The following is a 15,517-nucleotide window of genomic DNA, read 5'->3' as shown; positions in this document are numbered from 1 at the left end:
GTTCCTTAAAAAACTAAAAATAGAACTACCATATGACCCAGCAATCCCACTACTGGGCATATACCCTGAGAAAACCATAATTCAAAAAGACACATGCACCCCAATGTTCACTGCAGCTCTATTTACAATAGCCAGGTCATGGAAGCAACCTAATTGTCCATCGACAGATGATTGGATAAAGAAGATGTGGTACATATATACAATGGAATATTACTCAGCTATAAAAAGGAACAAAATTGGGTCATTTGTAGAGATGTGGATGGATCTAGAGACTGTCATACAGTGTGAAGTAAGTCAGAAAGAGAAAAACAAATATCACATATTAACGCATATATGTGGAACCCAGAAAATGGTACAGATGAACCGGTTTGCAGAGCAGAAATTGAGACACAGATGTAGAGAACAAACGTATGGACACCAAGGGGGGAAAGCGGCAGCGGGGTGGTGGTGGTGGTGTGATGAATTGGGAGATTGAAAAAAAAAAACAACTGACTAATGTTCTACTTACTCTACTCTCTCCCCAACCTCTTGTCTGAGCTCCAAATCCATATTCTATTGATAGGCTTACTCTCGGAGATCTCTACTTGGATGTGTCAGAAACCTTAAACTTAGAATATCCAGATTGAAACTCGATTATTTTCCTCTGTCGTCTTTCATCACAAGGCTACAATATGCACCTAAGTGTACACCTGCCAACTTGTGAAGCTCCTCTTGGTCCCCTCTCATCTCCGTGGCGTCAACATAAAACTTTCCCTCTAAATATTTCTCCAACACATCCAACTCTCTCCTGCACCAGCATCACCCTCATCCGAGAACATTTTCTCTCACATAAACTGTCCTTCCTGAATCTACTTTTCAATTTCTCTTACTTGGCTGCTGTTGTTCTTGAACTTACTTTTGTCTCCCTCTAATACATTCAATACTCTGCAGCGGAGAAAATTTTTCTAAAAAGCAAATCAAAGCACATCAATCTCCACCGCCACTCCTGCTTAAACATCCCCTTTAGAACACAGACAAATTTCCCCTGTCTCCAGGCTCAAATCCCACCACGTCTCCTCCTATATGCCAAGCTTCTCCTTCCCACCACAAAGAACTTGCATTGCAGTTAACCATGCCTCAACACCTTCTTCCAAATCAACTTAGAACACTTCAATGGCCTATAAGGAAAATAGGACAAAATATTTGAAATTGGTATAATTTTGGAAAACCTGAACGTATGATCACCCAAACTACAGCTCAAAGGGCACACACAGATTCACTCTTAATTACTACAGACTCACACAAAATAGTAAAATATTTCCCTAATATGTTTCATCCTGCTAATTTTCTCTTCTTCAGAAAACTTTGTAATTTTCCTGATACTTTTTCTGTTTGCTGCAAAAAGGCAGTGTTCCCAGGAAACACTGTCTGAGTCTTGGAGTCATTTTATCTTGGCGTAAGGGCTCAGAGATTGCAACCTTGTTCTATCATACGAGGGCCAAGTTACTAGACCTCTCTGGGCCCTGAATTCCTTAGGTCTAAAGGTAAGAAAGAAGCATTCCCTACCATGCTGAGTTGTTGTGCTGATTAAATGAGACATATGTTTGTGAATACACCCAAATTTCCTCCTTGTGTCATTCAGTTAATACATATTTCTTGAGCTACGTATTTCAGGATACACTGGTGAGCTGATATTAGATAGATCCCACTACATAGGAAACTTTAAAAAAAAAAAAAAAAAAGGTCTCAGCATGAAAAAGAAAAGCATTCAACTCAGCTTCATGCTCCTTCCTGGGGAATGAGGTCCCAAATGGTTGCCCAGATATTCTGCCCAGAGTTCAAACCCAGCAGCCCATCTTCCTATTTGGGTCCATTATCCTCCCTGAGGGAGACTCTGCTTCTCTGACATTTTAACTCCTGAGACCCACACTTGTCTTGTTATCTCAGCCACTTCGCCCTGGACACACTCTGGCCTCTTTATTTACTGTTGTCCTCACCCTGGGGAGTCAATGCAGGGACGGTGACCAAAAAAATGGATGTGGCTGCATAAAGATGTGTAAGGAAGAAAGAGGCAAACAGTCCAGTTTCAAACATTAGAAAGTATTTATACAAACATGATTAGCTACTAAGGAGTTTATTCTCTAGTACTTAGCGTCCTAATCTTAACTTCTGGTGGACTCACATAAACTCTATTACTACGCTGTTTCCCAGGGGCAGTTTATAAACATTCCTAACAGCTTAGGTGTTCTTTCCAAAATACTAACACCATCACCATAATAAATGTTAGAACGGACAAACAAACAAAAACACATCTGACACCACTGCTATTGCATTTATTTTGGGGGCTGAGGTCTTTTGAAAGAAAATAATTGGTTCTTGCTCCTTGACAGGGACCCTGGGATCTGTGCTCTCTGTTTATGTGCACACGTGATGTTTGCAGAAAGAATGACCTCAGAACATTTCAGGGCAAAATGCGATTCAGTACTTCTCTACATACAGGCACGGCTCTGAGAGTTAATGGGTTTAGGCCCTATTCCCCAAAATGTGTTCTTGGAAACACTAGCCTACAATTCTATAGTCAAAAAATGATGGCTTTCTATTAAAACTAGAGTTAAAGAATTTATATGACCAACCTGCAAATATTGTTGACTGAGTCTTCTGGACAATGGTGGTGGCATTTACATCGCAAGATCTTTGGGCGAGGGGTGAGGGCTGTACTCTCACCATCCTCTTTCTTGGTGCCCACGTTCAATTTTCCTGAACTTCGCAAAAGCATGTTATCAAGGAAGTTTGCTGAAAAGAAGAAACAGTAAGAGTTTAAGCATCTTTGGGGTAGCCCAGCCACAGTCTTCTGTCCAAAGAATGATGATATTAAACAAAGTACTAAGTATTCATAATAGTTAAACATTTAAACAGAAAACATATTCTGATGTTTTGACACTAAAAATGATACTTTCTATATGATATATATGTCTCATTAAAAATTCTCATAATCCTTTCAGAATAGTAGTTTCTACATTAAGTTATAATAGTTGTATTTGATTGAGTGCAAGCAGTTCAATGACCCACTATTATATAGATTATCTCTACTCTGTATGGTAATGCTGTGAGTAAATATAACCATTCCCATTTTCAGATGAGAAAATTAAGGCTCGAAGTTTAAGTGATCTGCATCCAGCTAATAAGTCATGAAGCCAGCATTTACACCCAGATCGTCTGGGCCCTAAAACTTTCTACCAGTCTCTTTACTTTAGGGTTCTCTTCACTTTAGGTATACCATGTATTTTTTAAAGAAATCATTAAACATATTTAATCTGCAACGTTCATTAGGAAGATTAAAATTTAATTATCAAGATATACAAGCGAAAGTGACGACCTTTTACAGTAGCAATGATTCTACATCTTCAGTGGGAGATACGATAGTAGACATGATGTTTAGAGACAGATTTTTCTGGGCTCTAAAGTAGGCTTTACTGTTTACCAGTTGGTTGACATTGAATAATTACCATTTAGCTGACACTGAATAACTTTAGTTGACATTGAATAACAATAACATTGTGCTTCATTTTCTTATCATCTAAATGGAGATAATTAAAAGCACCTGCCTCATGTCAAGAGCTTAGAGTGGGTATGTCACATAGTATTACTTGATAAATGTTAGCTAATGTTATTGGAGAAATCTAATTTTTTACCTTTTAAATAGTAAGACAATGTTGCACAACCTAGGGTGACATATCACTGAGAAAGTTTTCATGTTTTCTTCTTTACCACCACTTTTGGAAAGTAAGGATGCTTCAGAAGGAGGCATAGATTAATTGACACCAGGTTTCAGGCATTGTGGTAAGAGCCCTCCTACATGCTATGTCACTGTATAAACTGTCACCCTGAGCAATGTTTGATTTAAAATCTCACAACACATCCAGTTTGCCTACAGTTAAATACAATTTCAACAAAAATATTATCTAAAAGATACTGGGTTAAAAAATTGAAATTCTAGATCAGAAGTACAGTATACAATGATAGATATGTACAGTGTACCTTTGTTATTTTTTTTTTAACTACAAATTAGTGCCTCCAACCACTGGTTATATCAGAGAATGAAGAGTTTAGAAAAAGGTCTGTGATGATTTATCCTGACTTTCTCTTGCTAATTAGTTGAATTTTTAGAAAGTAGTAATTAAAGGAAAAAAGAATAAAGTATGTTAGATACATTTACCAGAATTTCCCCCAATCGTTAATTCTAATATTTCTTTAGATTTTTCAAATTTATGTAAGATGTGCACCTAACTTTCTCAAACAGTTCCTTATATTTTAGGCTGCAGAAGACATATCAATTGTAATATATGAAGAGTCTGTTATATTCAGAATCCTGGGCCACCCACAGTGATTCTGATTCCACAGGTCTCAGGTGAGCCAAGGGAAAGGCATTATTCCACAAGACCCCAGGTGATTGAGACAGATGATGTGCAGACTCCACTTTGAGAAAACTAGGACTAGATTAAGTAAATATTTATTTAATCCCACCACAAAATTAATCCCAATAGGTGTTTATTATTTCTATAAAATCGGTACTCATCCTTAAGTTAAATTCCAAAATAAAGTGAAGTTAAACACAGTTCATGTTAGTATCTTGTATTTAAAGCCTGCATAAATGCCCTAGCACCGCTTGCTATCCAGGTGCAGTGGGTATTGGTATGCCTATATATCACCCTGCCATGCTGGTTTCCTTCTTTTTAAATCTGGTTCTCAGTCTTACTAACTTTATGACCTAAATTTCCTCAAAGTAACTCAAAGCGATGAAGGTAAGATATTTAAAACTTATTACATCCTGCTTTCTTCCATACCAGGCCCCTGCTCTTTGAAGTTTTTAAAACAAAATTATAAAAATTCATTTATTATGCGTATGTCTACTTGGCAAACACATATTGGGTGCCTACCTTGTTCCAGACACAGCCTAGGTAAGTAGGATGAACTAAACATACACAGAATTTACCACCTGGTGGGAAAAGTTGTTAAATGGAATATTCACACAGAATGGTCTACAGTATAAAAAGAAACATCCTTGTACTATTGGAAATAAGATGACATTTTGTAAAAAGCATTTTAATACAGGATTCATGATTTTCTCACATTTTAAATTTATTTAAACAAAATAATGATATAAAATTTAGTTAGAAGGAGATTCTTTGCGATATTGCTTAACAATCCGTGTTTACAACAAGAGGGGATAAGTCAGGTCTCTTAAAAGAGATTCCTATGTAGTCATTAAAATGTAGATGTGAAACTATATTTACTGACAAGGAAGACTGTTAAAATATAATTTTTGTTGAAAAGGGCAGTTTACAGAGCATTTTAATTACAAAATCCCACTACATGAACAAGAAAAGGGGCTAAAACAAACAAACAAACAAAAAACCCAACAATATAAAAGAGGTCCAGAGGAGACACGAGCAATAAAAACTTTGTAATCAGAAGGTAAAAATCATCCTTTCTATAGAGATTGTGAAGATGAAATATTGCTGCATAATCTTTCTAAAATGTTTAACACTTTAACATGCAGTCAGAATACATGATTTTTACCGAAAACACATTTATAAGTACAAAAAGATAAGTATAGCTAGCTCATAATAGACACCATTTCTATAAACTGAGTTAACAGACAACATACTGAATGAACATATAAGGCTGCCTTCTTACAATGTGACCCACACAAGTAAAAGTAACGAGATGATAAATGATTGCTTTTAATTAGCATTAAATAAATGGATAATTAAATGCAAATCTGAGACAGGTGGAGAGTTCTTTATTTGCTTTTGCCAAAATAATCAAGGGAGTAATCCATAAAAGTATGTAATTGCTACTTAGGAGTCAATTAATCTATATGTGTTTAATTCCTTATGAAATGAAAATCGTTATCACATGATTCACAACATTTCCAATCACAAGATTAAACTACAATAATTAAGTGATAATTTGGAGGCTAAAAAGAGAAGACGGGAGAAGAGAAGCAGTAGCAACAGAACGAATAAATATGATTAGACTCAACTTAAAAGCTAAGAGCACAGTTAAAAAGAAAGATTATGATATCTAAATTGAGGTATAGTTGCCATACAATATTAGTTTCAGGTGTACAACAATGTACCACATCTTCTTTATCCATCCCTTGCTGGACACTTCGGTTGTTCCATATCTTGACCATTGCAAATAATGCTGCAATGAACATAGAGGGGCATGTATCTTTTCAAGTTAGTGTTTTTGTTTCCTTGGATAAATACCCAGAATTGGAATTGCTGGATCTCATGGTAGTTCTATTTTTAATTTTTTGAGGGAGCTGCATACTCTTTTCCATAGTGGCTGCACCAATTTACATTCCCACCAAGGGTTTCCTTTTTTCCACATCCTCACCAGCATTTGTTATCACTTGTCTTTTTGAGAACAGCCATTCTAACAGGTGTAAGGTGATATCTCACTGAGGTTTTGATACATATTTCCCTATTGATTAGTGATGTTAAGTATTTCTTCATGTACCTGTTGGCCATCTGTATGTCTTCTTTGGAAAAATGAATATTATTCAGATCCTCTGCCCATTTTTTTAAAATGGAACTTCGTTATTTTGCTACTGAGTTGTATGAGTTCTTTATATATTTTGGAAATCAACCCCTTATCAGATATATGATTTGTAAGTATCCTCTCCCATTCAGTAGGTTGCCTTTTCATTTTGTTGAGGGTTTCCTTTGCTGTGCAGAAGCTTTTTAGTTTAAGGTAGTCCCACTCGTTTATTTTTGCTTGGCTTTGCTTTTGGTGTCAAATCCAAAATATCAACACCGAGACCTATGTCAAAGAGCTTACAACCTACGTTTTCTTTGATGAGTTACATGCTTTCAGGTCTTACATTCAAGTCTTTAATACATTTTGAGTTACTTTTTGTGTATGGTGTAAGATAATGGTCCAGTTTCATTCTACTGCATGTAGCTATCCGGTTTTCCCAACACCATTTATTGAAGAGACTATCATTTTACCATTGTATATTCTTGGCTCCTCTGTCATAGATTAACTGACCATAAGAGTGTGGGTTTACTTCTGGGCTCTCTATTCTGTTCCATTGATCTATGTGTCTGTTTTTCTGCCAATACCATACTGTTTTGGTGACTATAGCTTTGTAATATAGTTTGCAAGCTGGGAGCATGATGCCTCGAGCTTTGTTCTTCTTTCTCAAGATTGCTTTGGCTATTCAGGGTCTTTTGTGGTTCTATACAAATTTTAGGGTTGTTTGTTCTATTACTGTGAAAAATGCCATTGGAATTTTGATAGGGATTGTATTGAATCTGTAGACTATTTTGGGTAATATGGACATTTTAACAATATTAATTCTCCCAGTCTGTGAGCATGGATTAGCTTTCCATTTGTTTTTGTCTTCTTCAATTTGTTTCATCAATGTCTGATAGTTTTTAGTGCACTGGTCTTTCACCTCCTTGGTTAAATTTATTCCTAGGTATTCTATTCTTTTCGATGCAATTGTAAATGGAAATCATTTTCTTAATTTCTCTTTCTGATAGTTCATTCATTATTAGTGTATAGAAATGCAACAGATTTCTCTATACTTCTTTTATATCCTGCAATTTTACTGAATTCATTTATTAGTTCCAACAGTTTTTGGTGGAGTTTTTAGGGTTTTCTATATATAACATCATGTCATCTGCCAATAGTGACAGTTTTACTTCCTCCTTTCCAATTTAGATGCCTTTTATTCTTTTTTTGCCTAATTGTTCTGGCTAGCATTTCCAATACTATGTTGAATAAAAATGGCCAGAGTGGGAATCCTGGTCTTGGTCCTAATCTTAAGGAAAAGCTTTCAGCTTTTCACTGTTGAGTATGATGTTAGCTGTGGGCTTGTCATATATAGCCTTTCCTGTGTTGAAGCATATTCTTTCTATACCTGTTTTGAGAGTTGCTGTTGTTGTTTTTATCATAAATGGATGTTGAATTTTGTCAAATGCTTTTTCTGCATTTATTTAGATGATAAGATTTTCATCCTTCATTTTGTTCATGTGGTAAATCACATTGATTGATTTGTGGATGTTGTAACACCCTTACATCCCTGGAATAAATCCCATTTGAGCACGGTGTATGATCCTTTTAATATATTGTTGAATTTGGTTTGTTAATATTTTATTGAGGATTTTTAGATATGTTCATCAGGGATATTGGTCTGTAATTTTCTTTTCTTATGGTGTCCTTGTCTGGTTTTGATATCAAGGAAATGCTAGCCTCATAACATGATTTTGGAAGTGTTTCCTCTTCTATTTTTGGAAGAGTTTGAGAAGGATTGGTATTAATTCTTCTTTGAATGTTTGATAGAATTGACCAGTGAAGCCATCTGGAACTAGACTTTTGTTTGTTGGGGAGTTTAAAATTATTGGTTCAATTTCCTTAAGATCTTCCTAATAGCTAGTCCACATTTGAAATAAAGGGTCAATGAGAAACTGAACTGTTTTATCTACTGTTATAATTATGAAAAGGGATTTATAAAAGGATCACTTTCATATAAAGTCATTCTGAATTTATGCCAAATCTAGCCAGCCTCATATAGGCAAGCTTAGGCATTTTGGATCAAAAACAAGACTGAACACATCAGCTAAGGCATAAAATAGGCAATTACATGTATATAAAATGAATAATCATCTCATAAAAACATGAATTTAGCTTTTCTTGTTTTTGTGTTTTTGTTTTTTTTTTTTTGCAGTACACGGGCCTCTCACTGTTGTGGCACCTCCCATTGCGGAGCACAGGCTCCGGACGCGCAGGCTCAGGGGCCATGGCTCACGGGCCTAGCCGCTCCGCGGTATGTGGGATCCTCCCAGACCGGGGCACGAACCTGTGTCCCCTGCATCAGCAGGCGGACTCTCAACCACTGCGCCACCAGGGAAGCCCAGTTAAGGCTTTTTTAATATTTAGTAATAGAATTATAAATAAATCTGACAGAAAAATGTAAGAGGGGAAAAAAAACTGAGAAAAGTCAGACTGTCCGAAAAGGTCTTAGGAATAAATACTACACCCTCTTTAGTTCAGTCCATTTTCAGTTTCCTTCCTCCCCCCTACTTTCCCCCCTCCCCTAATTCCCCACCCCTTTTTCCCCTAATACCAATCTTTAGCTTAACAGTGTGAATCCAGACACTTCAGATGCTGCCTGGTTAGCTTAGCTAGTTACATTATAGTTAATCCAGGTTGTTAAATTATCCAAATTACCATGATAATAGAAAGTAGGGCCGGTGGAAGCCAATCTAAAATTGTTTCTCATTTTTCAGAGGATCAGTAGATTTTTTTAGGGAGCAACCGAACCACAAGATCACTTCCAAACATGTTTGTGTGTGTGTGTGTGTGTGTGTGTGTGTGTGTGTGCGCGCGCGCGCATGTGTGTGTTCTTAATGAATTGCAACTAAATTATATTCCTTATGATTTTCATATATGAGATAGATTTACAAATTTTCAGGCAAATTACTCAAACTTCACAAAATAATATAATGATCAGCATGCAGTAGTGTGACTTCCATTCAATTACAGAGGCTAAACAGATGGTTATTTTCCTTGAATATCTTCTCGTGGATATGTTACAGTTACATACATGTTTTCAGCTATTTTGTATGTCTGTATATAGTTATACACAAGTTTTCTATGGCATCTCTTCTTTTGTAAGTTAGGAAGTAAGGCAGAGTTATAAAGAATTTCTTTAAAGTACTCATCTGGAATCAGTGGACAATTATTAGCTGGCATCCTGCTATAAACACTATAAAATAACTCATTTTTGATGTATATACGTAATAAATCAATTATTCTTACTATTTCTATATTATTTTATATTATAGTGTACCCTTCCATATGATTTTTACAGAAAAATGAAACAAGATTTTTATAGAAATATCAAAAAACACAGGACAACAGTAAATTGCAAAAAAAATGCAATACTACAACTCTGCAAGAAATAAATTTTAGCTTCCATATTCATCCATTATATCCTAAAGTACATTTTAATTAACATACTAGTTTTGATTGTTTTTTCCCGGTAACATTCTTATTTCAAAAATACAAGAAAACATTTTAAGTTTGTGATATAAAATATTGTTGTATGATATATGTCATAGTGAAGAGAATATCAGAATCTACTGTCACATTAAAACACATGGAGAACGATCTTTAGGAACAGCAATAATTCAAGGAAATTAAATCTCAAATACACTATGTATTAATACTAAGAAATGGATGTGAGTCTTCAAAATTCATTTAAAGATGACATGTAATTATTTTGTGCCACAGGATCTATGAGTAATCTATTTTCCTTTCTTCATTTTATTTTTTACTTTTTAGCTCTTTAAATATCTCAAAAATTAACAAAATTTTGAGTGTCTTCTCTGTTCTACCTCATCTTCACAAGAGGGCAGGCCGGAGCAAGAAGAGAAATTGAAATTCATATCACACAAGTTTGTACTTCAAGTATCTCGGGTAAAAAGATTAGTGGAAGAAAATTTGAAAGTACTACTGAACTGTCCATCAATGCTTTGGGAATGATCCAGTCTAACACTATCCATGTTGTTACGATAAGAAATAATGTGAATCAATGCTCAGTTCCTTTCTCAACCAAAACTGGTTTAAGGAGTACACTGGTCAAAAACAGAAACCTATAATACACAGGAATAAAACTTGAATCAGAGCTTGAAAACAATATTAATTTTCAAGCTAACTTTTAGTGATCCTGAATGGTGGGTTTAAATAGATAACTAACTTTTATTTTCATCACTTAAGCCTTGAATCATTTAACCCAATTTAATAATTTAATTTACTGTCTAATAAACATATTAAATTCAGAAGTCCTGACCTCAATTTTCATTGCCTAACCCTCTTTCATTATACTAAGACATTTTCAAACAATTTTTCTATGTTGTTTGCCACAAGAACTTAGAAAAAAATATATACATAAACAACATGAAAAGCAATCGTTAATAAAAAGTTGAAATACATGCCTAAACCCTTTTGAAAACAAAATATAAATACAACTTAGATTCAAAAATATCAAAGCCAAATCACATGCATTACAAAGAAAGAGTAGACTTTCGATTATTAATAGTGAAGCGAACTTCACAGGAGTTTCTTTCTCCTTCAAGAGTCTCAGAAGTCAGAAGAGAGAGGGACAAGGGAGGCTGTAGGTGGTAAGTTCCGGGGCTAGCATGCTACAGAGGGGGATGAAATGCCAGGTGAGAAACCAACACCAGGTGTGGTCACCAAGCAGTAGACTCCGACTAGACCAGGATATAACGTAAAACGGACAAAACAGTGCAAACCCCAGCTTAGCTACTGCCATGCTCTGCTGCCTTAGCAAGTCACTTACCTCGCTAACAGAGGATGTGGAAAGTGGCAGCACACCTTGGCTTGCTAGGAGAACTGGATGAGAGACTCCAAGTAAAGCACCTATCACAGTTCCTCGCACATACTAAGAGTGAAAACCAGTAAACTGTTGTTTTCTGGGCTGCTGAAGTTTACTATTGAATTTTTTTGTTTTCATTCTTCAGATTTTTCTCTTTCTCTCCCTCACTTGTTTTTGTTCCTTTTCTCTACTCCTTTATCTCCTAAATGTTTCTACTTCTCTTCCTTTTCTTCTTTCCCCATCCTCTTTCTCTCATCCTGATTCTCTCTTCCTCTTCAATTCCCCTTTCTTTTGCTTCATGTTACTTCCATTAACTTTGCCTTTCTGGGTTCATCACTGTGCACAGAAAGTCTATAAAAATATTGAGCTTTTTGGTTCACGAAACACTGACACTTTGTTCACAGCTGAATAATACATTGTTATTCATTATTCATTTATTTAGCAAATAATCATTAAATCCATTCCATCTACGTAACACAATGGCCCAGAGCGCTTGAAGTACTTTCAGTAATGTAACAATCTTGCTGGTGAGACAAATCAACTGCATGTGGAAAACCAAAAACAGTATATGAAAATAATAAAATAGAAGTCATAATGCCACATATAATTGTCAAAGGTAAGTAAGTCCTAGGTAGGGGCACAGGAGGGAAGATTACTAGGGGTGACGGTAATGAACCAATCAATTTTATGGAAAACAGGGATACTGACAGTTTTTCATTTCAGTGGTTCATTGTTGACACCACTGAATAGGGTATGAAAAACACATTAGTTTTACAATGTTAAAGATTTGCTGGATCTCTATAGAAACCAGAGCTTTTATAATAAAATATTTTACATGTTTCCATTTGCCAGCAATTGTTTCTCTTTTTACCATACTTACACATCCACGTTACCATATCACTCAGTTTCTGTATGACAATCATGTTTTCAACATTTTATCTCATAAAAGTTCTGCCCAGAGACCCCAAAACATCTGGAGAAAAAGTGAAAGCTTCAATAATTCAAGTGTTTTATATTCTGGGATGCTAGATTATGAGTTGAACAAATCATAAAAAGGTGAAATATTACATAAATGTGAACATACAACATATATATTCATATTTGTTTTGCAGGTAACTAGTACAGACTTATGAGCCTGAGTAAGCATCATAATTGATTATAACACGATTCATAGTTCTTTGGACATCACATTTATACTCTTTAAAGGTGAAACAGTAGCTAGCTTTCCCACAGGTTTTAATATGCTTTCGAATTTGAAGAAACGCAACCAAAATGTTCATATAAATTAAAAATCTTTGAAAATACTCTAAAACATGACATGATAACAAGTATCCTAATAAAAGTATCAACATAAGAAATAATAAACTTTACAAGCAAGTAACCACCATGTTTAAAGATAGTTTAACATCAACCTGAATCTATATCCATAAAATAGCATAATCACAGCTAATAGGATGATTTTAAAAGTTAAAAAAATCTCTGCATTTTAAAATACTTAATATGTCTGTTCTTTTCTTTGTTGGAAGAGAAACTGAACCACAGCCTCTTTGACAATAATGTCAAAGAATCAACCAGGACATGGCAGACTGCCAAGCCAGGAGCTATGGTTTATTCGGTGACTTTCTATCCATGCTCTGCTTCACAGAGTTCTAAAGCTAATCAAAGCGGATGTTCAACTAGCCGCCACACCAAAACTTACTCCGCAGCTTTGCAAAGCACTCCCAAGACAGCTTGAAGTGTAAAACTACTTTGAACAGACATCTATGTAAAGAAGAGAAGTGACAATGAAGCCAGACATCAGTAACCAAATCACCAGGTTCATGCTATTCTTTTTCCCCAAAGAAAAAACCTGGAAAGCATTTAGGATCTCTCTGTTTCTAATCCTTTCTGGATCCTCTACTTGGATAATTGTTAAAGGATACCTTAGTAAGGAGCATACTGATCTTGAAAATGTAAATATATTGCTATTACAAATGTTCAAATATTTGAGGCATAAAATATATAGAATATATATATATTTAAAAACTTAACTTACAATGCACTATTATCAACTACTATCATCATCAATGAGTTTAAAGGTCTATGATGAAACAACATGGAATTATGATAACCAGCAGCAAAATGAATTAAAACGATCTGAATATTAGAAAGCCATTATAGAGTTTTAAGAGAAAACTAAAGAATCTGAAGAAACAACCATACAAAACCTGCAGTGCTATCTACATAGCTGTGTTTACAGTTACGTCATGCTTCATAGGAAAGTTTTCTAAGATAGATACCAAAAATGACATGAATTACTAAAATATACTTGCCTTAGCTTCTCTGACTGTATACTTTACCTTAAAACAATTTATAACCTTCCTGATCAAACTAAATGACTTAGAAACTGAATTTTCAAAACATTCATTTCTTCTAATGTTTAAATCATTAATTTATACTTTAAAATATTTTTGCATTTTTTAAAAACCATATTTGCAAGAAAGCAACTTTGACTTATAATCTATGAATTGAGACTTATATGTCATAGATAGCAGAAGAATTTACAATGTCAAAATCTACAAACTCTACCACAGGAGGTTACACAGCCACAACACTTGGTTTTAACCACGACAGTATTGGAAAATGTGTAGGGGCAAACACACATACCACTCCAACACACAGACAACACAGAAGGTAAAATGATATGCGCAACATTTGTAGTAGTTTAAAAGTGACCTAAATTATACACTGCTGGGACATTTAAGCTAAACTGCATTTTCTTGCCGTGTAATTATTGTGCACGAAAGTTTTGAACCCCTGAATTGTTCTATTCCCAACCCTCTATGCCAAGAAAGACTAAGTTCTATCATCTCTTTTGTGTGTACCAGAATTGGCTTAACTGATCTTGCTTACATTTCTGGAGGGAAAAAACAGCCTCTGTAAGATATAAAGCTTCTCCCGCTACTCACTTTTGATTTCTGTACGCTTGATAGATCGTTGCCAGGTTCCTTGGGACGAGACATGAGGAGGACACACGGAATTGCTAGGGGTGTCCACTAAAAAGCACAGCACCGTAGGCAACGCTAATCCTGCACCTGTGATGTGTTATTCACCAGTTAAGAAATGCAGTCCAGACGGTGGTTGCCTAATACAGCTCAGCTGTTTTTCTCAGTACTCCCTTTGATTATAAGCTGGCAAGAGAGATTATTCTGGTCAAGCACTGAGCTATGTTCAAGATACATGGCATATGACAGTGGAAAGGTGAAAGAGAAAGGAAACCTTAGAATCAAAAAAAAGTAAGTAAAAAGAAAAGAAAAAAAAGTCACTGACCACAGTGTATTATGTAACAATTCCAGATGGTTCAAGGCTGCCTCTGATTATACACAGGCAGAAAAATATACAACATTTAAGTATCTAGAAATCTATATTTTGATATCATCCTTTTGACTTTTAGAATGGTAGTTCAACATGCAATTCTTTGGTTTATTTTATTTTATTTTATTTTATTATTATTATTATTTTTTGATGGGTAAGAAGTGGATTTATTTAGAGAGAAAAACACACTCCACAGACAGAGTGTGGGCCATCTCAGAAGTTGAGGAAGGCCCTTTGGTTTATTTTAAAATCAGCACAACTTCACAAATTGATCAGCTACATAAACATTTAAAAATTTTTCCTTAAAGAGGTTTACCTATTCTAGACATCAAACTCCTTTTATAATGTTGGGAAAACTGAAACCAAATGATTACCATTACTTTTATCTTTTTATTAAATCAACCATATTATTGGACTTGACTCATTAAAATATGTGATATAAAATTTATATGTGAGACACAACTATCCTAGTCATCATATATGGCTTAAGCCAGCATAAAAGATTTATTTTAACCAGCATAAAATTGCTAGCAACTCCAAATTGATTTAAGAAATATTTATTATACACAAAGCTGTCTACAAAGCATGTTGGTTTCACAGAGAGGAAGAAACCGCCACTATGCTCACAAACCTTAAAATCTAATGGGGGAGAGTAAATAAAAGTTACTTTTTCCAGGGGCATCCCTGGTGGCGCAGTGGTTGCGCGTCCGCCTGCCGATGCAGGGGACACGGGTTCGCGCCCCGGTCCGGGAGGATCCCACATGCCGC

The 15,517-nt window shown here is 35.3% G+C and overlaps 1 protein-coding gene across 34 annotated transcripts in view; it reads right to left on the bottom strand.

Moving 5' to 3' along the window:
* BMPR1B (bone morphogenetic protein receptor type 1B) overlaps nt 1-15,517 on the bottom strand; it is a 454,241-nt gene that overhangs the window by 79,456 nt on the left and 359,268 nt on the right. For 27 of the 34 annotated variants that reach the window (XM_055085847.1, XM_028491661.2, XM_055085860.1 and 24 more), the window contains one exon: nt 2,613-2,772. In XM_055085847.1, coding sequence (XP_054941822.1) covers nt 2,613-2,772 — 160 coding nt within the window. Of the gene's footprint in view, nt 1-2,612; nt 2,773-11,359; nt 13,157-14,343; nt 14,788-15,517 lie in introns of those variants that run through there. The other 7 variants (XM_055085857.1, XM_055085853.1, XM_055085852.1 and 4 more) reach the window with 7 other exon arrangements.

The sequence above is a fragment of the Physeter macrocephalus genome, chromosome 7, assembly GCF_002837175.3.
Source record: "Physeter macrocephalus isolate SW-GA chromosome 7, ASM283717v5, whole genome shotgun sequence".
NCBI lineage: Eukaryota > Metazoa > Chordata > Mammalia > Artiodactyla > Physeteridae > Physeter > Physeter macrocephalus.
The sequence above is the reverse complement of the archived record's forward strand: the minus strand, read 5'-3'. Positions and strand labels throughout refer to the sequence as shown.